The sequence below is a fragment of the Calliopsis andreniformis genome, chromosome 12 (assembly GCF_051401765.1).
Source record: "Calliopsis andreniformis isolate RMS-2024a chromosome 12, iyCalAndr_principal, whole genome shotgun sequence".
Classification (NCBI taxonomy): domain Eukaryota; kingdom Metazoa; phylum Arthropoda; class Insecta; order Hymenoptera; family Andrenidae; genus Calliopsis; species Calliopsis andreniformis.
This window is the reverse complement of record NC_135073.1, coordinates 15691324-15718943: the sequence shown is the minus strand read 5'-3', so window position 1 is coordinate 15718943 and position 27620 is coordinate 15691324. Positions and strand designations below refer to the sequence as shown.

The window sequence follows — 27620 nt, the reverse complement described above, 5'->3', positions numbered from 1 at the left end:
AGCATTTTTTCTGCCGCGATTCTGCGATTCAACTTATACGACTTCTCGTCATTAAAGCTTAATGCGATTGTTAAAGTGGCTCGTAAATTATTGCACTTCAACGAAGATGTCAGATGTATTAATAGATGTGCAGAAAATCATGAAAACGCGCTTTCCTTTGGTTTCCTATAAGCAGACTCATGAATTAACTGAATCAAGCTTCTCGAAAGCGTGCGATTTATGAACCGTTCGTAACAGTATTTATTGACCGTGTGAAAGTAATCGGTCTCCTTATCGTATGCAAAACTTTATGGTAATAACCATAGCTGTTAATATCTGCCACGCCAATTCATTTACTATATTTACAATGCCATACATAATAATACTATGATAACTTGTCGTATACTTTTCGTTACACCGTGCAGCGACGTGTGGATTTGTTATTTCAATTAAATCTGTCATCTGGATTAAATGAATCTCGAAACTGTAGGCTCTAATTACATGGAGAACGAGATGCAATGTAAAGTAGTTATAAAATATTTGAATCGTACGTACAATTAAATTATGAAAAATTAAGGAAATAAAGTCACGAAATATTGATCAAATTAAGACTGCAGAATGGTGAGATACTTAAAAAGGGAACATGAAACGTCGGTGATAAAAATGAATTATATGCCACCGCGTCTTGTCAGGATTGCACACCTTCAATCTGACACAAATTCTCTCGAAGACGCCATTATGCTTTATCCTTTCATTTAACAAAGCTTCTCTCTTTTTCATTCCTTTACGCGTTCACCGTCCACGTACTCAGAACGCTGCAATAACGTCCATTTACTTTGTTCAGTCTAAACATTCACTTCCCATGCAGCTCCGACTTTCACGAAACGTACTTCACCGAAGTTACATACAAAGTTGCTTAACATTACACTCGCCAAAGTTGATGAAAACAATGCATTCGCCTTACGATCCTCCGCGATTTCAGCGGGTGACCATGTTCGCTGAAGCCTTATCCTCCCAGAAGTATATTCTCCATTATGACCATAGAAACCTTCAAAAATTCGTTGTTACTACAGCTGATATTAGTCTCGAACTTATCTGTCGTCTCATACATATCGGTGAAATGTGATCCAAGTTGTGATACCATTGGAAAAAAATCCAATAAATTCTTACATTGGTATAACAATAAAAACCTCCATCAACCTCCTTCGTTCTCTTCCATGTACCATGTACCTGACGGACCGCAAGCCACGGCGCTGTCCATCGTTGAAATCGCTGAGAGAGTGGGAGCGTACGCTCTGCTTCACGAGCAGAAGGAAACCCCTCCGTCATCCATAGACAAATATGCGTCCTTCCACTTCGATCCGTTACCCTGCACGTCGACTGTTCGGAACCGCCGTCCACCAACTGACGTCCATCCCCTGAGCGTTTCCCTGGTGGAATTAATTGTCGTGAAGTTTTACACCAGCGAGTTCTGAAGCGCAACAGTAAACGGAATTGTACTCCATGTCCTGTGCGTATTGGGACGGCCCTCCAGATGGTGGTTGCGCTTGTGGGCTATACTGCTGGGAGTCCGAGGCGCGACGCCTGAGGGCCACGATGCTGTGGGCGCCTCTCCAATCCGACGCCTCCGTCGCGTTCACGTCGGCCGCCACGCAGGAAACCACGCCGCCACCGCTACCGGAAGTCGTCCCAGGCGAGCCCTGACCGCAGTTCAAGGCCGAGCCTAGACCTCCCTGACTCCCATCCACGTTGGATCCACCCGGAGGCGAGCCCCGGGACACTGACACGTGGACACCACCTGCAACTTCAAATACATTTTACTTAGGAACCAAGGGGCTTTCTTAAGATTAATTCTATTCATGTATATTGATATTGTGGTGTTATTGTTGTTTAGTACTTGTGAGGAAGTCATTCATATTGGACAATGGAGCATCTTAAATGCAAAGACCAGAATACATATGTATTTGTTAGAGTCGCAATTTAATGCAATGTAGATTCTGCTGTCTGTGATTGAGGTTGAAGATGCTCCAGCTTATCGCTGATGCAGCTTTGTTCTTAGTTTCTTAGCTACTTGTCGGATAGTCAGACACGATCCCTCGATAGGGTCAGGTAGCGAAAGGGCAATTCACAGGTGCGATACCACAGCGCAGGTGCACAGGAGAACGTTGTTTCCCTTCTTCGCAGGAGATATTAATACGGTAGGCTCACAAAGTGCGTGGGGTGCGCTACTGGGTGTCGTAAAGTCGTTTCCATCGCCTCCTGCGCCACGTTGGTGGGCTCGCCGAGAGACAACGGGGAAAAGGGATCCTTTTATGACGGTATCGAGGCGAAAGCACCAAGTTTGCGGAGGACTACGATGCCGCCCCTTTTAGCGAGCCCTATGAAAGAATGGAATAACTAATGGCACCGATGTACGTGATTTTACGGCATTCCTTGGTCGATCTACAAACTCCTTGGAATCCTAAACTCTAACCCTAAGTCTGAACAGACTACACCAATCCAGAACCTCTTTTCTTTTTTTATCCTACAACGACTACTACTTTTATCTCTAATTGTTACAGAATACCTAGTTAACAGACTAAATTATTAAACCATCAGCAATAGTAACACCTCTGACATACTGATTTGAAAGGTAAACGTAGTTTATGGAGCCATTTCGAGTCTCGATTTTAAAGGCGTTCCTCAAAGTCGCGCGCGACTCGAAAATCGGGCATTTTCGGCCACGTTAATTCACACCTCATAGATGACCACGTCTGTTGGACGAAGGATAAACAAAATAGATCTCCGTAATCGACTTTAGAACCAGCGAACTTTCAGCCACCAGCTACCGTTCGATGCTAATCATCATCGAGAACCGAGAAATAAGACGTCCCTCTAAAAGGTGTTTGCCCTAGGCATTACCGACGAGTAAAAGCGGATAACTGACTGCGGCCAGACCTCAGGAGTATTGGCGTCCACCTCAAACCGAGTGCACACGAACCACCGCATGGACGAGTGAATCGCGGCTGTGGAACGGCGATTTTTCTCCTTTCGGTTGACGCTACCTGGCCCGCGGCGATAATACGTGATAATTGACACCTTGTACGTGTTACGTGTGTACACAGGTACGCGTTCGCGTTTGAGACACGCTCACATCGGTGCTATACATTGTGAAACTGTGCTACACCTAAGGCAGTTTCGCCATACTGTTCGCTCCCTTGCTTCTCGAATCTGAATCCGAGCTTTCATTTTCGTTTAATAGGTGGTCAATCTTTTCTTGAAATTCTGAGTGAAAAGTTATTTGTGGAATATTATAGAAATCCTAAAAAAAGAGACGCAGCTGCATCGTCACATTTGTGACAAAACATTTTATTGGGGCTTGGAGTTCCTCCTCGCGGATTTTCTGATGTCTATTTATAGTATGCTGTTTTTCCTAGCGGCAGATATTGCTTTTCAATTAACCATCAAGTGTGCAAGAATCTCCATCATAAATAAATGCGCCAAGTCACACGAAACAAACAAAATACGAGAGGCGGCGAAATTCGATGACAGTCGATTGCAAATTCTATATCCATGGGGAAACGAATCTTATGTTAAGCACGGAAATGACGGTCGAGGGATACTCAATCGATTTAATCCATTTATGCGTGTCAATATGTATTCACCAATGGTAAAATGGTTTTTGATAGAAGTTATCGAGCGATTTTAGAAGCACTTAAGTGAGAAGGACACTGTCCAGATAAATATAACAAGTGATCAATACTTGATTGCTCCTATTTTTGTCTCACTGTCAGTCTTAAATTTCTTGGAGCGAATTTCTGAAATTCGAGATTTTAGACGGAAAATTTTCTACTGAAACTCGACAAACCGACCCATCAAAATTGAAACGTTTTATTTTTTCTACTTTTTAATCAGGAAGTCGTAGGAGTCGACTTTTACGTTACGTGACCTCGCGTTTAGGCTCCTTCAATAGGTATTGTCAGCATGGTTCGTGAACATATTCTAGCCTGGACTCGCGCGATGGACAGAATTTCGTGAGACAAAGAATTTCACACACGCCTCGTGTTCCGAGGCAGCTCCGAAGGTACAAGGTCCCCGGATAAGGATGAAGAAGCGTAACTCAACCAAGACAGGTTGCATCGGGATGTTATGGTAAATATACAGCGAAAGATCTCGCACCTAGGTGCGAGACCAGGCTCGAGGTTTGCCTGCGTAAACAGACAAGAGGACGGAGTTTATGTTTCTGTCTCAAATTCCTTACATGCAGGCGCATAACCCCTTCGAGCGATAATGCACCGTAACGTTTAACGACTTCGTCAAAGAGGCACCGAGTTCCCCGATACTGTTTGCGTATCGTCTTTTTTAGAGGACCACGGTCCAAAAGTTTGGCAAGACGATTATCGAACCGCCTATAAGCGTCTGCGTTTGCCAGCCGCGTTAATGTTCCTTCTTTTGGAATAGAAAATATTCCTCTCCTAAAAGATTCATTTGCAGCCAGTGAAGATCCAAATCGCGTTTTGAAAGACCAACACATAAAATTTTATTATCCTAGAAACGATGATTTTAACGATCTCATGAGTGAGTCGTTCTCCAAAATTGAATGAACAGTGTAGGATTCAAGCCTTATGCTTTGCTGTTAGTGATATTTTAGTGAATTCTTGGATAAAAGTTAAATAGAAAAGATATCTAATGATTTGAATACTTCAGTAGCTGTTGAGAACACTTTTATCTATTCATGGGATTAACTTACCAAAGGAATTCAGTCCATAACTGGCTTGATAGACGGTCTGCGATGAACTGCTGATGGGAAGCCCAGAGTTACCAAGACCCAAGCTCGAGCCGAGGCTCCCCGTGTTTTGTTGGCCAAGTTGCCCTAAACTTTGCCCAAAACCGCCCATTCCCATACCCCCTTGACCTAACTGCCCAAGACCTGTAACACGAGTGGTTTCAATTAGAAGTCTGTCCTGGGGTGACTCATCCTAAAAAGATACTCGAAGTTTGATCGATCGAAGAAATACGCAAAAAACTGTTCGCGTCGTTAGATGACAGTAGAAGTGATAATTTGAACTTTCAAAGACGATGGACATCAGAGATTAAATTAGAAGAGGATCACTGTCGAGACTTTGTCTACAGCTCAAATATTTAAAGCATTATATATTCCCTGTCGCACTTGTGTGCGAAATCCTGATAATAAAATTATATGCACGCGAAATGACACGAGAAATTGAATATAGCTAATGCAGGATGTCCTAATTTGTTGTCTCCGACTAATCTACGTACGATGGCTTGTCTACCTTCGTATTAGAGAATATCAATCTCTTAATGATTGATGATTTACTTTAAATTTTTATTGGCAGGTTACGAGATTCGTTTCTCAAGGAATCCCGCTCATTGACATAGGTAAATGATATAAGTTATTGACGTCTGACCTGGTCCCATGCTCCATCTTTCACCAGGCCCATGAAACATTCCAGCACCACAGAGATCAGAGCTCATCCCAAATGGAGGCAAACCAGCGTGTGAAGGCAACAACGTGCCTGGAGATCGGAACACTGGCGATGACTTCTTTCGTTTCTTCCACTTCGCTCGGCGATTTTGAAACCATACCTAAAAATTTTCAGATAAGTGGAATAATTAGAAAATAGAAATTCAGATTCGATCGAATTACCAAGGAACAATATAAAACTAAAGTTAAGACTCGGGTAGATTGAGAATTGTAACACAGGTTTAATACTAAACCTATTCTCCTATAAATATAACTAGAAATATTAACGTAATAAAATCAGAAAAAAGGTTTCAACCCTCCCTTCATAATTCTTTTTGCCAGAGATTTTTTCACGCCCACGCAAAAGCAAATTCGGCGCAAGACGTTAAGATGTCCCTGGGTGTTACGACAATATCTTCGACCCCACGGCGAGTAGCTATTAGCCGACGTTATGAGCTGTTGATTCTGGCCACGTAGTGGCCCCCTAAGCTGCCGGGGTCCCGGGGACTTGATTTATTGATATCGCATGCAAAGCCCACCCCTGTGTTCCTCCGATATACCCTCGTCCTGCATCCCCCACCGTCCCCCTCCGCCCTGCTCCGACGGGCTACCAGTCCCTTTCGTGGCACGGCAAAGCGCGCTATAGCCATCTCATATGTGCCCATAAATTAGTACTTTAGCATTAGAGCGCGATGCGCGCTTGCGCCTCCGACGCGCACGTACCTGCGAGAGTAACGGAAACCGTGGTCTGCTTCCGGGGTTGAGAGCGAACGAGACAGTCCACCAGCTCGTGGGGTGGAGACACCCTCTGCTAACATGCAGGGATTATACGAATCTAATTGGATATATGGGATTTACACGCTCCAGTGTACTCCAGGTATTGCCAGAAAGCGATCGTCGGATTTCCGCTGGCGAAGGCGGTTTATTATGAGCCACTAAGTTCGGAGGGAATAAAAACTGTTGTTGATGGCCTGTTGATGAACTTGAGGCCTCTACTTTGGGAAACTTTGTTTGTGGTTGGGGGAGCAAAATGCGAAGGACTTTAAAAATATTAAAAAAGTGTGCAGGTGAAGGTAGATTAAAGTGCAGCTCGAGGTTTGAATAGCTTCAGAAATTCTCCAGAACGGCTTTGCTTCCCTAAATCAAGGAATTTTCTGTCTATTCGAGGCTTATTATCTAGGGATATCTTGTATCATTTGGAGAAGCTTAGGAACATCTGGCACGTCTGTGCTCTCAAGGATCGACGCTCGTGACGAGAGAATGGCATTAGAGGTGGGTGGTGTTAAGTGCGTTGGGATCGAATCAATGTCTATAGATCACCCACCAGCGTAGCGTTTATAGGTAATAATATCCGCGTGAAGACTGTTGTACAGGATGAAACGATCGTATTCTTCTCTTAAACCGAAAGAACTGCTCGATCCTATCCTCGCGTTTAACGAAACGATACCGAAGAATATGCAAAACCTGTTCCTCCCTCTGGCTTTCGATCCCTTTCCTCTTCCCGTGATGTCAATGCTTCTTGCGGTATTCGTGGGTGTGGTTGGCGTCGATTTCACGGTACGGCTACAGCAGAACTACGGCTAAAAGCCCGTGGATAATTCGCTGTTACACGCCACGTGAGCATCGACGATACAAGCGAGAAGAGGGAAAAAGCACAAGGGACTGTCGAGGCATATATCGCGCATTATCACGTGCACCCCCTCCCCCAGGCTGGTGGCTGTGATGCAGTCTGCATGCACGTACGGCAGAACTTCCGTTAATTAACGCAGGTGAATGCTAATGACGCCTGTTACGAAATAACTGCTCGCAAAATGAGAGCTTTCGTCGACTGGGCGCGATATCGGGAGCTGCGCGTCAGATGATGATGGGCGATCGCTTCACTCGTGTTCGTTTAAACGAGCAAAGGATTATTCCGACTAAGATTCTTCTCAGTTTGATAAAATTCCTTAGATTCGAGATCTTTCATGGTTGAATGAATTATTCTTCAACTTTTGGGACGTTTTAAATATCCATTTCGTCCTGGACTAGTTCAAGGCAAGCCTGAGTCATCATAAAACAACACCACACACTCTATAATAATAGTCATCGAACCGTTCCACATTTATATAAAGTGCACACGCAATGATGATCACTAACGATCCCAGATACCTATGAAATTGTGTTAATTACAAATATCACGATATGGCCTGATATGACAGGAATGAAACTATTGTCCTCTATGATGACGCGCGGACAAAAGTGATTCGCACTGATGTACCCGTACTAATTGCATACCTCGCGTGATCGATAGATTACCGTTCATTAAATTCGTGTACCTTAAAATCGAGCACCAGCCTCGTTGAAAGGGAATAAATTAATTGTCTCCCACAATGTTACTATCATTATCATTATCAAATACTTGGCTATTCAGATATCAAAAGATTCTACATCGGAAGAAATATTCTGAGCGAGGTACTCCATTAACTAATTAGACGCATGAACTGACTTCTAACAAACGGATTGACAGGCGTTCTAAAGGTAAAGGGTCCAACTGGCTGGATCGAACCACGGTACACACCTTTCGATGACTAAGGTGGCTCGGTGGCTTTCGTGGGTATAATACTTCAGTTCGAGACGGGCCGGCGGGTCAATTAGGAACATTGCTTTTTAAAAATTGATCAATCACCGTATCGCCGTTGCAGAGGCGCGTGCGCCGCGGCAGCTGTTCCCAGGAAGCACCTGGAATCACGGCGAGGGTGGAAGCGAACGCAAACGCTCTCGAATAATCAGCATCAGTGGCAATGATGACTAGGGCCGGGCCCCAAATCAGAACGTACGATCGAAGACGCAATCTGAAAATACTGTTTCATGATCCTACGCGTCTAACAAAATTTCTGGTTGCTGCCTGTCTGTATCTCCTATCGTTAATTCATTTACATGGATTAATACACGTTTCATTGACGTTACAGGAAATGTTCCTTTAATCTCATGTGTAGTCAGTTTCAAAATAAAAGTTCTCCTGCAATTTTATTATCTACATAAATGGTATAATAATATTGTAAACAGTGACAAAGGAAGGAGTGAAGATGAAGGAAGAAAAAGCTTGAAGATCTTGCGTTTTTTTCTATTTCTCAGCGTCAATTGCGAACAGTTCACTTTAACTCGAGGAAAGATTCCTCCAGGTCTGAATGGGTCTGAAAACGGCAAGAAGCAAGGTTTGGCCAGGCAAGACGGGGGTGGCCTAAAGGTTAGGGCGAGGTTTAGGGGGTGGAGGCGTCGGCGAGACCTCGTAAAGGGGGTTTCAACGGGCGTTGATATAAATTGAGCTTGCCATCAAGGCAAGCGGCGGGATCTGCCCAAGACCCCAAGATATATAGAAGTAGCTTTCAGCACGCCATTGAAGAATAGTTCGACTCACTTCGCGGAAAAATGCCTGGAATCGCCGCAAAGCGGGATAACGTTTCTCTTTCGAGACTTTCCACGAGCTATGGGGCTGAGAAAAACATTTCCACGATGAAAACTTAATTCATCGTCCGTCGGTTCTTTTATCCCCCAAGAATAGATTCCCTTCCTTGTGGTAAAACGCGCGAACCTCGTCTTCGAAGATCGCACGTGCGCCGCGGAAGTAGAATAATACCGTCGCAAGTCAGACACCGCGTCAATCGTCGAATTTGAAACAACCTCGTCCCTGTTCCAAAAACCTTCGATGCTCCCGTTTCAATATTTCGGAATTTCATTAAAATTAATCGAATTAATTGAAGTTGAAACGGTAACAGTTATAAAACGGTTCATTACAATGTAACAAATTATCTCATACTGGTAATTATAAATTTTCTGTTTGCATTATTCCACTGAAATTCGCTGTGGCACTTGAACTTGGAATGCGCACAGTTCCAAATCGAAGTATGTAGATATTCCTGTGATTTTGATTAGGTGAACATTATTTAGATACATTTATTAACAGATTGAGGAATGAGGAATTCCCTTTCCCCTATTGCGAAGGGAGAAAAATCCGATTCGACGGCGCGGGAGGCTAATATTTAATGAAAATAAATACTACATAAGTTTGTACGATGCGAGCCTGATTGATGACGGTGGTCGGGCTTCTGTCCGAGGGTGACAAGACGCATTACCCCGGCCCGCCTACTGTTTCATGCCGCGTTACGTCGCCAGGAGGGACATTTTCGTTGGGCCATTAGTGGATCGTCGTGATCTAACGTCACGCGGAATTAAAATTCGAGGATCACCCTCGAAAATTGAACGACGCCGATCTCAAATTAATTATTCGTTCTACGTTTCGCGCTCTTTGATGTTCTACTCTCAAGAAAAAGTTTTGTTCAATATTTTTTAAATCATTTCGCCGCGGAAGTAGTTCTCATTCTCTAATAAGTTAAATCAATATGACGTAACAATGAACGAGCCATTTCAAACAAACTTCAAAGCATTTAAATCTACTACCCCACAAAGTTACACAAAAATGTACATTCTTCTCCATAGCACGGGGGAACTTCGTAAAAGTCTCTGGAACAGCCGATAAAATATATACTTGCAGCTCTCGCATACACGACGGACCGTAAACTTGATCCATTTATACTTTATTATTATTTCACGGACGCAATATCGTTGGCCCGAGATGCCTGTCGTCAAATTAGCTCGAATTGCTCGTGGAACTCGATTTATCTTCCGAGGTAAGTACGATCGCGAGAGTCTACGACGGAGAACGATCTATCAATTTACTCAAGCGCAACTTTTTTCTTGCATATAATCTTTCACCCCTATTTTCAAAGTCAACCATGGGAACCAATTATTTAGTTTTCCTTAATCAACGATCCACCCAAGGATTACCTCTAAAGGATAGGTCCGAAAAAGGGGAATCGTAAAAGTTGCGAATCTAAGGTCAAGGGGCAGTGATCCACACCCCACGCGCGGTCGTGCCTTTTCGCGGGTGTGAAATTATTCAGGGTCGGTAGGCGTCATAACAAAATGGGCGTTAGATGATGCTCCCTAGGGTGATCGCGGCGACATAGTTTATCCATTGAGAACCCCACGTTCTCCACCATACCTAGCCGCAGCATGCGTACACGGGGATGCTTTTCTCTCAGCGCGTTTGTACACGTCCGTGTGCACGCGTGCACGCTGGTGTGCGTGCGGTACCCAGCGTGATATTTTTCGGCCGACGACACGTAAGAGCTAATATCGCGGTCTATGCATATTTATACGGCATTAAAAATCACCCCTCCCTTAAAATGCATAGGCTGCTGCATAGCAGACGCGCTGAATCTTCGTCGAGGCCGCGTAGGGCTGAAGCGTTTGTCACGTTGGGGTGGCTGCCAGACAGTATCTCGTTCTCTTTGAACTCTTGCTATTTCATTGAGACTTTTAAAATGAATATTCTTTCTAGTTCTTCTTCCTTCTTGTATTAATTTCCTTTTAGTTTCTTTATGCTAAAAGCAGATGAATATCTAAGCCTGTATGTAGGGGATACAATTTTGTTAACTATCCATCATAGGAAACCTCAGAAGTATCGGCTATTTTTAGAATCCCATATCAATAGAGTATTAATAGAAAAGTCATTCCACAGCTTCCCAGATTTCACGCGTTCGTCGAAGCTTCCAATGAAAATACTGTGCATAATTAAACAGGAAATAGCGGTTTTAGACCCATAGGCTGCGATCAACAAGATGGGTCGATATTTTAAACACGCTCTCATTGGAAAGGCATCCATTTCATTCATAATCTAATGGAGTACGTAAAAAGCATCGGAGATCCATCAAGCCACATTTCACATCTAATATCAGGCTAATGTCTCCTATGGTCGTGTATTATTATTCCCGCCCTTCCAGAACGTTGATTTATTTTTCACGGACATCTCGGTGCGACCATATTCGATATTCGCTCGATGACGTTCGTACACGTTACAGGGACCAGAAACAATGCTGCGATGATTTAACGCGCGCGACAGAACCGTGATCGAGAGTGATTCGCGTTGCAGCCGAAACTTGTCGCGCTCGTGTTTGATGCGCCATCGTAAAACACCCGATTGGCCTGTACACGTGTCTGGTTATATGTTGGACGCATCTCGCGTAAATGATCACTGATAGTTTACGGGCAGAAATTTTGCAGATGGAAATTGCATATCGATCATACGCCAGCTTTCGATGTTTGATTCAATGCGTACCGATACGAACCCATAATTCCATATTAGCCCCCCATGTTCTCTTTTATATTTTTGTTCGCGTCGAGTGAGATTAATTGAACGAATTTTTCCGTCGATAAATGAAAATGATTCCGAGCGAACGGTGAAATTAAAAAGTATTTCGAAATAAATTTTTTTGAAAGATTGAAGGAAAATGTAGCAAGGGAATGGAGGTCTACTGGCAAACGGCGCGAGGTTACCAACTTTCCGAGCGAACACTGAAACCATTTCCCATTTCTCAGGACAAGACAATAACGAACTACATTTACCCCTCGGTGCAGTCACTTGTTTGTCCCAGAGGATGGTCGAATGACACCGCGCCATTCGTCCAGCTCCCGGGGGATACTTTGAAAGCAATACCGACATTCGCTACCGTGGACCGTCTCCCAGGACGGCATATGTGACTTTCAGCAGTCGAAATGCACTGTTACGTATCCTGCACACTGATTCAGACTTCGATAGTTCTTCGAAACGTGTCAGTCTAGCTTTAGAAACTCCTTTTATTTGAGTACTATAAAAATTCACCACCAAGTTAATTAAATGAAATCTGAAGATAAGATACTTCCCTCAGATTAACTTCCCATCTGAGTTCCGAAACTTATCATTTTTCTCCCCACAAGAGTAAAAACTCAGGCCCATAAACCGAGCCATTTCACCACTCATTCGAGCCCCCGTCCATTAATAGTATTGATTCACGTTTCAGGAGGATCAGAGGCAGATAACGTGCAACGGAAGTGCAGGCACCGATCAGCATGCAATGCGATAGGGTAGAGCTCGGAGAGACAACGTTTCACTGCCACCCTCTATTTTCTTCTTTTTTTTTTCTCTCCTTCGGGGCGAGCTTTCATACGGGTCGTGGCCATCGACGGAAGGTCGGTACCCCATAAAATTTCCGGGCAGTAGTAATCGGAAAGGACCCTTCAGCCTAGAAACGACCAGTTACCTGGGGCAGTTAAGTTAAATGCCTGTTAGCAGACGTTAACTGCCCGCCGCTATGGGTTCTATTCCGTGGACGATTGCAATTTTAATCGCCTCTTCATTATGATTAAATTTAAATCGGCTTGTGTGCAGGTCTAATAAAGCTCGTTCCGCCGACGGCGCGGTGGCCACGCTTCGAAACAGAAAATGTCTCCTGGGCGGATTAAAATACGCGTAATTAAAACAGTACAGCGTCGATGCGTGTCCCAGAAAATAGACTGTCCGATTTGCAATAAACGTCCAGCTCAAAAAAGCTTTCGTCTGAGCGGAAGCACGCGCAAACTCGATCCTCGAACACCTGGATGAACGAGCCAGGTTCAAAGCATTCTGTACTGATTAATTAATATTCTAGAGATATTTGACACTAAGGAATATGCGTGGATGGTTGTACCTAAAATTGCGCGCTGAAAAAGAGTGCACCCGCGCGCGAAAAAAGAGCCATTGACCCCTGGACGATGCACGGATTTCGAGAGGGACGAAGAGAAAAAAAAAAGCATACCGGACGGGCTCTCGACCGATAGCATTTTTTTCGCGCTTCCACGCGAGCTCGCAAAATTATTTATGACCGTCGAATCGTCGCTTTGCCGACGAAGAATTTCCGAATATCGCTGGATTTTGTCAGTGATGCTGTATTTTTTCGGGCGGCACATTTTGCGATGATTTTATTATTTTGAGTAACAGTTGCCGAATGCAGGGACAGTATAGGATAGATCTGAAGTATTAGGTTTCTGTGAGAATTCTTCCTTAATTTTAATCATTGACAAGAATTAGAGAAATTGTAAAGTGAGTTCTAAAGTTTCAAGTGCAGTAAAAGAGATGAGCGAAACAAATAGAGAAGGTTAATCTTTTTCATTTTTCATTCTATCCTTTACTGTGTTTCTCGTACGCGTACTTGGACCATGTGCAAAGTGCAAGGTCCTGCTGCAGCGCGAACTGGACGGTAAAAAGAACGCGAAAGGATAAATAGAGAGTATTTATATTTTATTCGAAATAATAAAAGTCGGTCTAATGTAAAATTCATTATATCCATTACTACTAATTAAACGGAGTGAAAGGTCAACGTTGGAGGCGCATGAATTTTTCAACGATAAAGTCAGCGGGCTTTTGATTATTTTATTCCGGCTGATTGAGGGCTATTTCATACGGGGCAGGCGCGGCTCGACTCCATTAAATATCTGATTATCGCGATAAAAATTGCACCCATCGCGTATCTCAGACGAGCTCCGACGCGGCACTCGACCACGGCTAAACGAGTGGCACAATTGAAAACGTTATTACGTCAAAGCGTAATTAAATGGCTCGCATAATTCCAGGATCGGCTACGCGATGCTCCAGCCCAAGTAATTGTTGATTGTAAAGCAGTTCCCGACGATGCGTGTACCGTGCAAGCAATATAATAGTTGTTAATTAACGGCCAATTAGAGACGGAACGGCAATTACATCTCTTTTCGAGTAGTTGATAAATTACAAGGGATCGATGAATCGTAATATTTCATTAAACTATTTCAAGTATTTTGGTGATAATTAGAAATGGTTCGGCAACGGCGCGCCTCTTCTACGCGCGAACGCTATCATCGCGTTAAAATGGTCGTCGGTTAATTTTTACCTCTACACTACTCGCCGCGGCTGATCCATTTCGGAGCCTCGCTACTGTTCTCGCCCGATTAAAAGCGCGGCCGATTCGTTTGCGCGGAAAATTCTGCGATCTGCATCAGCGGAACGTTCTTTCGACGATTCTTGCTATCGCCATTTAACCGGCTGCAAGCATAATTTAATACCGCGAATACTGCTTTTCCAATCTCTCCGTGAATCGTTTGATTATTTTCGCCCTGGTCTCTATCCTACTACAAGCCTGCATTTATCGCCTTTTGTTGCTCAGATATGCATTTCCTGTGCATTTTCCTACGCAATTATGGAACACCTAAAGTATTTTATTTACCCCTATACTTTCTACCCAGTACACATGCAAACATTAAACGAATATCTCGTTAAATTAACACTGTTGCAAGGTGATTGCATCAAACTCTACTTCAATTTCACGCAACCACATTCGAGTAGCTTCATAGATTACTATATCAAGCCGATAAAAAAGTAAAACAATAAATGAAGAAAAACTAACCATCAAAGACCGATAAAAAAAGTGGCAATAAAAAGTCTTTCGAATCCCCTTGCACAGTGTTTCAATTTTTCATGGAAACCCATACGTAAGAGTGACTGCAGCAAACTAATAACCGATTGCAGCCCTTGATGAAAAGCAGCGCGCTCAGGAGGCACGCGAGTCACGTGTGCATGCAGCGTCGTGCGTGTAAGGGGGTGGATCGACCCTCCTGAAAATATTCAGCAACGAGTCCGCCATGGCGAGTCAAGAAATCTTTGATAGCGACGCTCGATAGTATAGCGAGGCTGGGCGCCGGCGCCTTTCCCTGGCAGCCCCATTGGTGCCTGAGTCCCTCTCCACGCGGGTGCCCGCCGACGGGTTTCCTTGGAAACGCTTCGTTCGCTCTGATGTCTACCCTCGCTCACGGAAAACCTCTTTCAATTAGGCGACCAGCCACCCCCGAACACCGACGACCCACGGATCTCTCTTTCTCCCTTCTCTGCTCGTCCACCCGCGTACACGTTGCTCCTCGAGCGCGCCTACCTGCGTCCTGGGGCGAGAAGAGACTGGCTTTGCTGAATTCCCTCTCGCATCACCGAGCTTTCTACGTCGATTCCTCGTCGTTCGTCGATTCCCCCGTTTTTTAACAAGTATCCTCGATTATTTGAACTTTGAGTTAGAAGGGTAGGTATGCTACTATAATAGTCACGTTCTGTTATAAATACTGAGGAGTTCTCTAAACATGGAAAGTTGGGAACGACAGAGAAAGCGTAGAGAAAATAATTTATACGATCGAGTATACAGAACAACACGGATGAAAGTTTGATCGTATCGAGAGCGTGAAAGATTGATCAGCTGTAAAAATTCTCTAGGCAAAGCTGAACAGGATTAGCCAGTTGATTTAATAGACTCGAGGGTTTTACGCGGATGTGACAGGTGGAGGTTGAAATTCAGATATGATGGACGAATTTTCTCGTTATCGTTGGGCTTAATAGGGGAAAGATGTAGATGGTGAGATTCTAAGTATACGTCACGCATATGTGTGGCACGGCGGGAAAGAAGACGAGCGAGACTGCTTGATATGCAGCGCGACGCCTGGCTTGACTGACGCTTCCAAGTTGCGAATAAAATTTTCATGAATTTCTATTAGCTTCGTTTTTCTAGACGTGCCCCGGAGACTTAAAAAAGCGTAGCGGATAGGCGAGGGGAGCACCGCGACTTTGTTGGTCAAAAGCAGTATCAGAGCTTTATCAATTTCAGTTTCAATACCGCCTCAACATATCAGTCTTTCCCTGTTCTTCAATCGTGGTTGTCACCATGTAGATCTAATTGCATAATTTCTTGATGCCGATAAAAACTTACTGAAAGGAACACCTTGCTTAACTGATACTGTAAATTGGCCAATATTCTATAGTTATTCCAATGATGTTTAGGTTTGGTCTGACCACAGAGGTGGGGAAAGATTCCGGAAAGTTTTGCGGTTGGCTTGTGGCAAACTGGAGTTCACCAAAATGCGAGACCCCGGGGGTGAAGGCTTAGCGCTACTCCAAGTTTCACTTTAATCCGAAAAGCCACGGTAGGCCGATGAAATTGATTTCGAGACGCTCACGTTGCTGTTTGGTTATGCCAATTAAAGGCATCTCTTGTTGTCCACAATATAATTTATAATTAATTACACAATACTATGCTTTGAAGTATAAAACTATGCACGAAATACCGCCCCTATTTAACTCACGATTTTTAAGACGTGAAAGGCTTCAAGCATTGTTTCAGAGAAAAGAGGAGATGAAAAGTTAAAGGGTCGCTATCTTTCTCAGAATTTGTGTGTGTCACCTACCTGAACTCGACTTTCCGTGAGGCCTATTTTCACAGCGATCTCCTCCCTGAGGAAAATGTCCGGATAGTGTGTCCTATTGAAACATCTCTCCAACTCGCTAAGCTGTGCTGGCGTGAATCTTGTTCGATGTCTTTTCTGCTTCGTAGGCTTGTCACCGCCTTGCCCGATCGCCGCCGTGTTTCCTGGAACGTAAGCATGAAGTTTCAGTTCCTAGCCTCGCATTTGCTTAATTGAATTAGGTTTGGCGACTAAGGAAACATGACGTTGCAGTAGTGTCGGTCTGTGCAGGACTGGTTGATTCTACTTCGTGACGCACGTTGAATCAGATTACACGGTGTTCTAAGAACGCCACGGGAGATGATGCTAAACATTTCACTTCTCTCAAATCCATCAAGAACCAAACACAGACGAAACAGAGAATCACAGAGGAAAATCTAATCCAGAGGGAAGTCCATGCAAAAGGAGAAGAATGAAAGAACTGGAACACTTAAACACGGTAAGACGCTTACCCGAGCCAGGCATGGTCATGATTAATTCCTGATGAATCGTGAAGCCACCGCCGGCGGACAACCCGGATCCCAAATTCACTCCCAGCACACCGTCCAACTTCTCGTGCCTCTTCAAGTCCTGCGTATGAAGATCCTTCGCTCCTGCGAACGCGAAACACGAAAGAAACGTGCCATTACAGTTTCCTCTTCCTTCTCGCCTCTTTCTTTTTCCGTTTCCCCTGGTCGCGGCCGCCTCCTCTACTCTCGCTCACTCCCTTTTCTGCTCTATGTAGTTTAAATTTGTATAGGAGCAGAAGCTGGCGAGCCGATGGTGAGGGGAGCACGGGCCACTTAGCACGAAGGTGCGAGAATCGTCACCGGCCTCCGGCTTCTAGGTGAGCAAACACACGTATCCAGGCCCCGTCTCATGCACGCACGAACACGTGGCCGTGGTTCGTTCGTCGTCGAGCATTTTCTACAATGTGTGGGAGGACAGCCGGAGACGTGTGCTAGCCGATGCCCGTGATCGCGAGGCGGCCATCGCGAGTCGTCGGGTTTTGTCAAGCCTGCTTACGTAATCGGCTAAACTAGTTCCACTCGGTTTCACGATCTAGGGAGTTTTGGCTTGGATCCAGGGACAACACTGACGGAAGTGGAGGAATCGTGACGAAGACTAGGGAGATGGAAATTGTGCCATCTTTATGGAAAATTAAATTAGGTATAGAATAGTGAAATTGGAGTGCTTGATTGAAGACGTAGGAAATCGACCAGACAAGATGAAATGAGTAATAACAAGTAAATCTCAGACTCTAGGAAATTATAAATAAGAATTTCCCCTAGCATCTGCAAGCAGTACGTATATGTATGTTTCAGAGCGACAAGAATGGTGTATTTGCAAGATGTTCTGAAGACACACCTACTGCCATATATTTTTCTGTGGGATAGTCTGACGCAAATATCTTATTCTACTGAGGTCCTATAAACCTATTCTATCGAGGTCCTTTTCTATATAAAAAAAGAAGCTTAAACGCAATTTTCGATCATCATCAACCAAAAAACTGCACGGAAGAAGTCTGGTTCGGCTAATTTTGTAAATCGATGGTTTACTGTTCGTTGATAAGGATAGATATAGTAATTTATCCGCAAGCCCAATTTCTCAAAGCCATTAATTAAGTATCAAGCCATGCGTCAAGCGTTATGAAGCTTTACACGCGTTGCAACGATAATATACTAACCAAAGAATTTTATTGGTTTCATAAATATGCTGATACGAGGAGCCAGCAGTTTTGCATCGATATTTTATAATCCATGTCGCTAATGGTGATTCATTTCCGCCGTTTGATTCCCGGGCATTCAAAATGTTCAATGAAACCACGTATGCATAATAATGTTAACACTCTGGAATCCCACTGATGCCGACATGATCGTAGGAATAGTAGAAAAATGTTGACATTGGCTTTTCAGTAAGTTATGCCCTCCTAAAATCTGTCTGTTCCCATGGACACGATATTTCTCTGCACGTGTACTGTGAATATCGACCGATACTCGATGTTTCTACGTAAATTGTTAATAATAATGTCCAGAATCCCCTGCGCCACGTGTCTGGATTATTTTTAAATACCTCGTTCTTTTATATCCATGGAATTTACACGAGGAACATTCAATATAGATAAAATTCCAGTTTCTCCTGTCCTTTTTAAATTTTATTGGAAATAGAACTATTCCGGGAAAATGGTGTTATCTAAAATCAAAGGAAAAAGCGATGGAAGGAAATAATAGAAAATGCGATAAAGCTCGAAAGTCGAGCTGCTGGCAAAAGCGATTATTCGATTAATGAATAATGAACGACACAGATCGCGAATTAAAATAATTATTGAAACAGAAGGTGATCGGGAAAAGAGTCGAAGGATCATTTTGGCGTTGAGATCATCCTTGGATAAAAAAAAAACATCATGACGGTCCGACCACCGTGCAGCCGTCAACAGTTTACTCAATGGAAACTTCGTATGAATGAACTTTATGACTGGTCTTTATTTCCGTTTTATTTTTATGGCTCTTGATGATTTTATTTCGATTTTACTGGAAGACCCGGTATTTATGAGCACCCTCACGCTCCTGTCCGAAATTCGGTAGGTTCCTTTGATCTCCGCCTCGTAATTTTTTGTCTCTGCCAACGATAGAAACAGAGAGAGGATTCTTCCATCGATTTTACAACAAATTTTGACTCAACGACGAGCCTAGACTGAAAAAAAGGATCACGCGAAATTGAATTGTCGCGATACGAGCCGCTCTACAACGTGTGTGATTCGATTCGATTCAATTTATCCCAGGAAATTCGTGTTCTATGTAAAAATCGTGAACATATTTTTTGCAACTTACTCTGCATGGTCATTCTGTGATTCCACGTTTAGTCTTTCGAATCTAGAGAAATGGAAAATAGGAAAACAAGCTTCAGCCTTAAGAGCAAATAACCCAGAAATTGAATTCGCTTAATTGCACAAGGATCAATAAAAATTCATAAAGCAAGGCGCGATCGGTTCGAGAATGCTGTTTTGCAAGGATTAGCGTTACAATCTCTCGCTTCCTTCGCGGTGCTTTGCTTCTTATTAACGCCGAGGAATGATCGTTTAATCCCATTCCAGCAAGATCGGATTATCGGATCTTTTTAATCGAATTAAAATGTTAACGACTAGGACTACGCTGGAGAGCGTATCCATGTCCCCTTCGATTATTATTTTTTTTTTTTTCAACTTCGACGCGAAATTGTAGAAACACGATAGCCGAGAGGTGATTTAATATCAATCTCTCCCTTACATTGATGGGCGTTTAAAAATTTTTTCTGATTGACTGACGCCCGCTCGAAAACGTCTGATTAATAAATTCATAAATCACATTACGATACGAAACGACGTGACGGACGCGTATATTCGGATGTCGCGATCGCGATCGACGCATTGTCTCTGTGCATCGTCGATGCATCAAATGCAATCGATGCCCGTAATGGCATTACTTCATCGGCCGTCGCTTTGTCTCCACGTCGTTTACAAAAAAGGGAGAAAAATCACTCGTCAGGCTGCAGACGCCTGAATTATAGGATCGTTGGAAAATTAGAAAATTTTAAACGTAGAGAATTGAGGAGATTGCACATTTGAAGAAAAATACTTTTAAGATCGGCATCTCGATTTACTACATCAAAATTAAAAAATAGAAGGGGGTAATTGTCCCTTAATCGACGGAACGCGTCGTCCTTTCCTCAGTTTCATCCACTAGGAACATCCCAACTCTAAATCGTTCCTTAACTTCCCGCCTAATGTAATCAGTGTTGAGGTAATTAAGGTCATCAAACTCGAAGAGCGGTTTCCTTGAGCGAGAGAGAAGCGACCTGCCGACCACGTGTTGTTACCGATACCGTAGTCTTACTTTTCTCCATTCGATAAACTTTTCTCACCGTTTCACAAACGTTTGGCTTTCAATGGCACATCAACTGACTTTTATGTTCCATAAAAATAAAGTGAAGTTCACAAAATGAACCGATTAAATAGAAGACGCGGATATTAATTGTACGCTGACGGTATACATTTTTAAGTAGTAAACTGTATAATATGCCCGACTAGGTATTAAGTGAAGTAGTTTTAAATTGTGTCGTGGAAATTGTCTCTGATAAAATGGAACGAAGAAAGAAACTTAAATTAAAATTAAGTCAAGTTATTGATTAAGATATCACTCAATAGTAGTTTTAATTAAGGCTATAAGTATTCTCTAATTTACAAGAGACACGTTACATTTATAGAAGCACACTTGCCGACGGTCAACGCTTCCTCCATACACATCTTGCACTTTTATGGAACAGATGAATACTAAAATTAATATTTCCGTTCAGAATAAAGGTTGTAAATAATTGAGAATTGAAGCACAGATAGAATAACTAGGAAAAGTATTTTATATACGCGATAGCATCAGTATGAATTATAACTGGGAATTAGACTGTCGTTAAACAAATTCAGAATTTTAATAGATGCTTTGTTAGTACTCCATGAATCGTTTTTTCACAATTAACAACATTTTAAATGAAGATGATCATACAATTTGTACAACTTTTCGCTCTTAATTAATGCTACACATTTAATATCTACACAGTGGGATTTTTATGTACAGAGAAACGCCAGTATTATAAAGAGTAAATATTTGGAGACTACTTATCAGTGTTTACGGATTTTAAAAAGATTATTAACATTATGCAAATCACAGAAATACAATCTTTTATTAGGTATCTCCAATAAAATCATAATTTAGTCAGTCATTCATATCAGCATTAAAAGAAGCCCTTCGAAACTAATTACTCTCCATCTACGGTTCATTATTTGCCGTCGGGACAGAATGAACGTCCCTGTATCCAAGGCCCTCTTAACATTCTCAGATGACTTTTAACAGTGACCAAAATTTTACACGTTCTGCCATGACATTCTAAACGAAAACAAGTAATAGGAAACCAATAAAAATCATCAATATCTAGCCTCCATACTCTCATCATTGTAAAAGAGCATCCATCGTCCTTCACTCTCACAACTGGATCCAACCAAAACCTGAACACAGGTCTTAAACAATAAACAATTAGGCACTACTACAAATACTAGTTGAACTTTTACACACCCTAAAAGGAACAAGAAAGAACAGAAATCTCTATAACTATCAACATCAGTACTTTCGTCTAACCTTCATCCCTCGAGTAGTACAGAAAAAGACACTTTACAAAACTGCTCCAAAATGATTGAAACTGGAGAAGCAATGCATGAATTATCTAAATAAAATTCTTCAGTCAACACTTACCAGAGATACCGTGTACGGAACCACCAGCAGAGATGTTGTTGAGCATGCCGTTTCCGGCGTAACCCCCGTCACAGAGATCGTGGTGTCCCGTGAACCCGCGTGTCACCGCGTACCACCCTCAAAAGTACCGACTGTCGAAACGTATTACACCACCAACCAGGGGATAGTGCGATTTAGCGTTGATTTAGCACGACAATGCGTTATACTCGAGATCTCACCGAGGAACGGCCCGTGCCCCAGCAAGGCAAACAGCGGACTGCCTGGCTGCCATATCCGAGCTCCCCCACCTTCCTCGAACCTCGCGGCTCTCCCTCTCTCTTCAGCGCGAACCACCCCCCTACACGCTTCCTCTTCTCCCCCGTTGTTCCTGCTAGGTCTTTCTCGCTCTTGTTCCCGGCTTGTGGGCGTGATATTAAATCGCTGCTGTGCTTCAGACTCGGCACCGTCGCCAGGAACGTAGCTAGCTGAAGAGAAGCCTGAAGAAGACACGCAACGGAGCAGCTGGGACCCCTTCGAGCATCGTTTGCTGCGTAGTTCGACGAGGATGCAGAAACTTAGAGTCGAAGTATTCGAGTAACTGAGGTGCTGATTTCGGAGGTGCGTAGAATTCTTCGATTCAGAGCAATCGAGGTCTACCAGGACGATGGTTTGAATACCGATACTTGGTAGAAGTAGACTAGATTACTAAAGTTTATCCATAGGTTCAAGAAAGCTACCACGAGCTATACTAATAACCTCCACGTGCTAATGATCTTATCAGCAGTAGTGGAGTCGCCGAGGGACATTATCAAAATCACAGCCCCTGAACATTACCTAAGTTCATAAAACCCAGTGGGTTCGTGAGACAGGCCGATAAAATCGGCGTACTTCCGGTAGCACTTTACGAGAAAGGTACGCGACTGGGACAGAGGTGAAGTGGGAAGTCTGGCAAAGAGAAAAAGCAGAAGAATAAGAAGGCTACGGGGGGGAAGGAAGAAGGTGAGCGTGCAAGTCGCAGATGACGATGGGGATGAAGAAAAAAAAGATAGGGAAACGGGTGGAAAGAAATCGAGAAGCGGTGGTGGCAGTGTTCTGCTCGCAGAGTACGGTGGTTGGCGGGGCTGTCCATATCCGAGGTAAACTCTATCCAGGTTACTGTAGTCTAGCTGTCTCTGTTTTGCGGTAGGCGGTAACCGCCACGGACGCGGCTCCAATGAGCGAGTAGCCCGCCCTCTGGATGCCCCACTAGCTTACCCCCTGTCGGAGATTTATTGAAATTTTATTTTTATGGCCGGTGAGCACGGCGTCCGGTGGATGCAGGGGGATGAAGGGCGAGTCAGGGGGCGAGCGGAGGCGAGCGGAGGCGAGCGGGGGCGAGCGGGGGCGAGCGGCGGCAGGCGGCGGGGCCAGACGAGGCGAAGGAGAGAAGAGAGCATTCCTTCTCGTTTCCTCCAACCTTTTTTCCACGTTTCCTCTGTCCTCGTTCCGCCACCCCTCAGCGACGACGGCCACCCTCCGTCAGCCACCCTCTTCCTCTCGGGGACGCGCGCGCTCCCACGAAGACCCCGGCCGCTTTATTCGCTACCGTCCTTTTAATTCAATAGCTACCCTCTTTTTATAAGGTGGCGGGCGAAGACGGAAGTCGGCCGCTCGAACGTCAACCACGAACGCCCGCGAGCACTTCGCCCCCGATATTGATGCGCTTGATATTCTACTTGTCGACTTGGCGACGAGTCGACGTCGTCCTAAGGACGGGGCTGTATAATGTGCCTGTTCAAGGAGGACATTTATCGCGACGATTGAGAATTACGGTCTCCGCGGGACGGGAACTGGGTGAAACGTCTGACGACGCTGGGGAATTTTGAGGAATTTTCAAGATCGTCTTGGAGGATATTGTACAGAGAAGTGTACCAAATAAGGGAAGGTAGTTCAATTAGAAGTGAACAATCTTACGTAGGAATTTTTATTAAACGTATTTTATTCGATTATTATTTGAAGAATTTTTTACTTCAAAGCAAAAATTTACCATATGTCAAAGTAAATATTTCTACTTGTTTGATCACACATGTAGGCAGAAACCTTTATTCAGTTATTCAGCCTAAAAGCGTCATGATAAAAGTGAAATAGGTTCTAGAGCTGACGAATATTCAAAATTACTTTTTTTCATGTCATATCTACAATTGTCTTGGTGCTGTAAAACTATTGAATATGTTCTGATACCTTTCACGACGACTGTACTCCCCGAAAAAGGATAGCATTCCGAAAATAGTTTGTAACAGTTCAGCTGGATGAAATTTGGGGGAATATTGCCTGTCCTCAGAAGCAGATCTTGAAGAAACGCTACGCGTACATGCCAAGATGCCAGATTGCCTGCGGGGATGGCGGATGTCAAAGAAATTTAATAAACAGGACAGAAACGCTTCGTTGGTCGACTGTTCGACATTCTTGCATTAATATGGAAATAATTTACAACGTGGAGTTAATATCGAAGACGACGTGCTTTGATAGAACCTATCATGCCCTGCGTTAACTACAAATCGAACGAAGAGAAGACAAATAAAAGTACCCTTCAAGCCTTGGGACTTGTAAAAAATTAATGATTATTCATTTACAGAAATAGTGTCTTAAAAACTACTAAATAATTTCAAGAATCAGAAGCTTACCCCCCTATAAGGGCAGCCTTTGCAAATAGTCCAATTAATTCAACGCCTCTTCATAATTCAGAACACAGTACACAACAAAGCAGTAAAATAATTGATCCTATCAGGAAAGATTGTACAAGCGATTAGATCTTGCTTACATCCTATCTCAGCAACAGCGAGCCATGCACGAGTGGCACGCATCGAAAACATTCGGGTCGGCATGTGCAAATACATTCGCTAATCGTATTAAGGGTAATTAACGTCGTCGGTCCCGTATGATTCGATCACACCGAGAAATTTTCGAACGTATGTCACGGCAATATGCGCCGTTGCCCATGGAAAACGGTGTAACCATCGCGGTTTCTCTCTGTCCCTGGGCGTTTCCAAAAATACTCCGGAATTCTGCCGGTTTAATGAAACAGACATAACCGGGGTATGCGCGGCACGATTCGTCCGCACGCCACAGGAATCCTCCATGGCAATATGTATTTGAAATATTCGGCGTTCACGGTTTTTATACCCGACTGCACGGCAGGCGGAAAAGTTGATTACTGGTTCAATTGTCGTTACATCGATCGTTGTCTGGCCCATGCAGCTTTCATGAGCGGCATGCAGAGACTTCTTGAAGCTTCTTGAAATATCAACGCGTCTTCGACGATTGACCGAGGATATTGTCCTTACCGCTGTCCCCCTCATCAATTTTCAATAGGACTTATGGAAATTGAATTCCGAGGCGTCGCACGGAGCCATAGACACGTATTTCTGTACACTTAATAAGGTAATAAAATACACATAGCGCCGCGTGGAATTATTGAGAGAGGATACGAAGTATCGAATAGCAACTGGAGGCAATCGACGATAACGCAATCGTTCTCGCGGAAAACCTAACGCGCGAAAGCTTCCAGCGATCGAGCGCAATCTGATATAGACGATCTGGCATTTCGGGAACGCGTTGAAAAGAGTTTTCAAGGGTTCCAACTATAAGTGCGCGCGTATAATGAATTTAGTTGCAGGATCGTTTCTGTGCGATCGCCTCTGTGTGCTTGTGTGCGCGCGCGTTCGCCGTCTCGTCCGAGGCACGGTGTTAAAGGGTGGGGGTGAGGGGCGAGGGGCACGAGAGCATGTGGGTGCTGTAAGCACAAATTGCCACAAATTGGAGAAAATTGAATGAAGCTTACAGCTTAACGAAGGCACTAAATCCTTGTGGAACGACCTATCTCAACATGCAGCCCATTTTCGTGATAAGTGAGGAGACGTCGTGAGTTTAAAACACTCCATTGACGAGCCGCGATTGTTACTCTCCGATGGATTCCTGCGTGAGCCTTGCTAAGATCGACTCGAAAGGAACTTTCCATCTATCGCTCGCGATTTGGAACGGATGCTCAAGATCGAAGTACCTACAAGCTTCACGCAAGAAGACTTAGGATCGACTCGAAGGTAAACTCTCATTTAAGTTGACTCACCTTCTGCACTCGAAGAAAGGAAAATGGAAGATGAAACAATCATCTCAGACCTAACCCAAACCCAAAGCTATTTTCCAGCATCTTACAACCCAGCCTCGATCGAGCGAATCTCAGCGCCTTGAAACAACGATAGAAAGTTTCCATCCCGAAAATGTGCTTCTATCGAAGCACCTGCTGCGTTAAAGAAGCTCCGCGACTCGTGAACAACCGTGGAGGGATCGAAGGGGGGAGGTTTGGGTAAAAGAGAGGGTCAGGGAGAACAGAAAAGAGGGGGAAGGGAAAGAGGAAGAGACAGACGGAACGGTTCCCTATTTGTAGCAAACAGGAGACAGTGACGAGAGCCCGCGGGGGGAGGCGCGCTAGATGCGGAATATGTCTGGCGTATGTGGAGATCCTCGTACACTCCCTCGGGATTGTTATAGGGGGCATTCCGGCTTCTGGTATGTAATATCAGAAATTCCTGTCTACCTGTGTGTCGCCTGTTGCCCGTGCACGTTGTTCCAATTCGAACAGGCGGGGCACAACGACGCGTCGCGAAAGTGGTATTACTTCCGTCGGCATAGAGGTCCAGGAGGGTGAGCCTGAGCATTCGTCCTCTGATTCGTCGAATATCCGGAAGCAGAAACTATGCAAGTCCTACGGCAAAAATTAACTAGAGGATACCTGGGCGTATTTCATTTGACGAGGACAAACGAATCGGAACAGGGGATTCATTTCGGCGTGACTTTGTACATCCCGAGACTTGGTCGTGGTAGAAAGGACATTTTGGATGTTGAGAGATGTGGCGATCTTGAAGCCACGATGAATTATAGGTACGATGATTATAACTTTGACAATATTGATTTATTATTAATTAATTTAATTAGTATTGTGTCACGGCTGTCTTGGATCTGGGTTAATATTATATTTAGAAAAAATTGGTTTTGAAGAGTGACAGCATGGAAGTTCGATAGTAACGTGGTCTTCCTGGAAACTCGTGCATAGTTATACCGAGAACGAACCTCGGCCTCGCAACGCGGAAGGGTAGTTTTAGCCAGAGGCATCGGTTGTCTGCATTCGACACAATGTCAATTTGTCGCTGCTCGTCTCGCCTGTTTAAAATCGATCGCGTACAGAGCAGCAGGCACATATGCCTCCGACTGCAAATACATTTCCGGTGGCCAAGTGTGTCGTCGCTGCTTGTGTCATTCATCCCCCTAACGATATCTCAAAAGTTGCTAGTGCACGATACGCATCTGAATCTCTGTGAAATCTAAAGAACAAATCCCATTTTCAGGTGAATCAGGAGAAACCATATATTTATTAACACATTTGAGATCAGTGTATTTTGTGAAGACTGTCCTCAACTGCTAGCAATAGTCTTCTCAGCACCAAAATAACTCATATATTGTGTCCTTGGCTAATGAGCAAAGCTATCCTTTGACCCAATGGATGGGTTATCAGGCTCGAACGTGTTAATAGCTTCAGTGTTCAATTCGAAGCGAGTTGGTAACTCGTCGAACTACAGATTTTTCTGGCTGATGTTCCACTCGTGCTCCCACGATCAATTTCAACCCTCCTCGTACCGATTTCAATCGCAGCGAGCGTAGAACGAAGGATTACGTGGAAACGCAGAGAAGCACGCAATTACCGAGGGAGCCGAGTTCGAAGTGCAAATTTTGATTTTCCAGTTCGACTTTCGCGATTCGCT

At 43.9% G+C, this 27620-nt stretch overlaps 1 protein-coding gene across 1 annotated transcript; it reads right to left on the bottom strand.

The window, feature by feature from the left end:
• Positions 1-755: 755 nt before the first annotated feature.
• On the bottom strand, positions 756-21892 carry Otp (orthopedia homeobox). The gene is made up of 9 exons (XM_076389853.1): positions 21847-21892; positions 17041-17181; positions 16532-16713; positions 5388-5565; positions 4709-4888; positions 1463-1777; positions 1071-1409; positions 837-1027; positions 756-794 (listed from the first exon to the last, which is right to left on the bottom strand). Exons 1-9 carry the CDS (start codon positions 21890-21892, stop codon positions 756-758), a joined length of 1611 nt encoding a protein of 536 aa, XP_076245968.1.
• Between the last annotated feature and the right edge of the window lie 5728 nt (positions 21893-27620).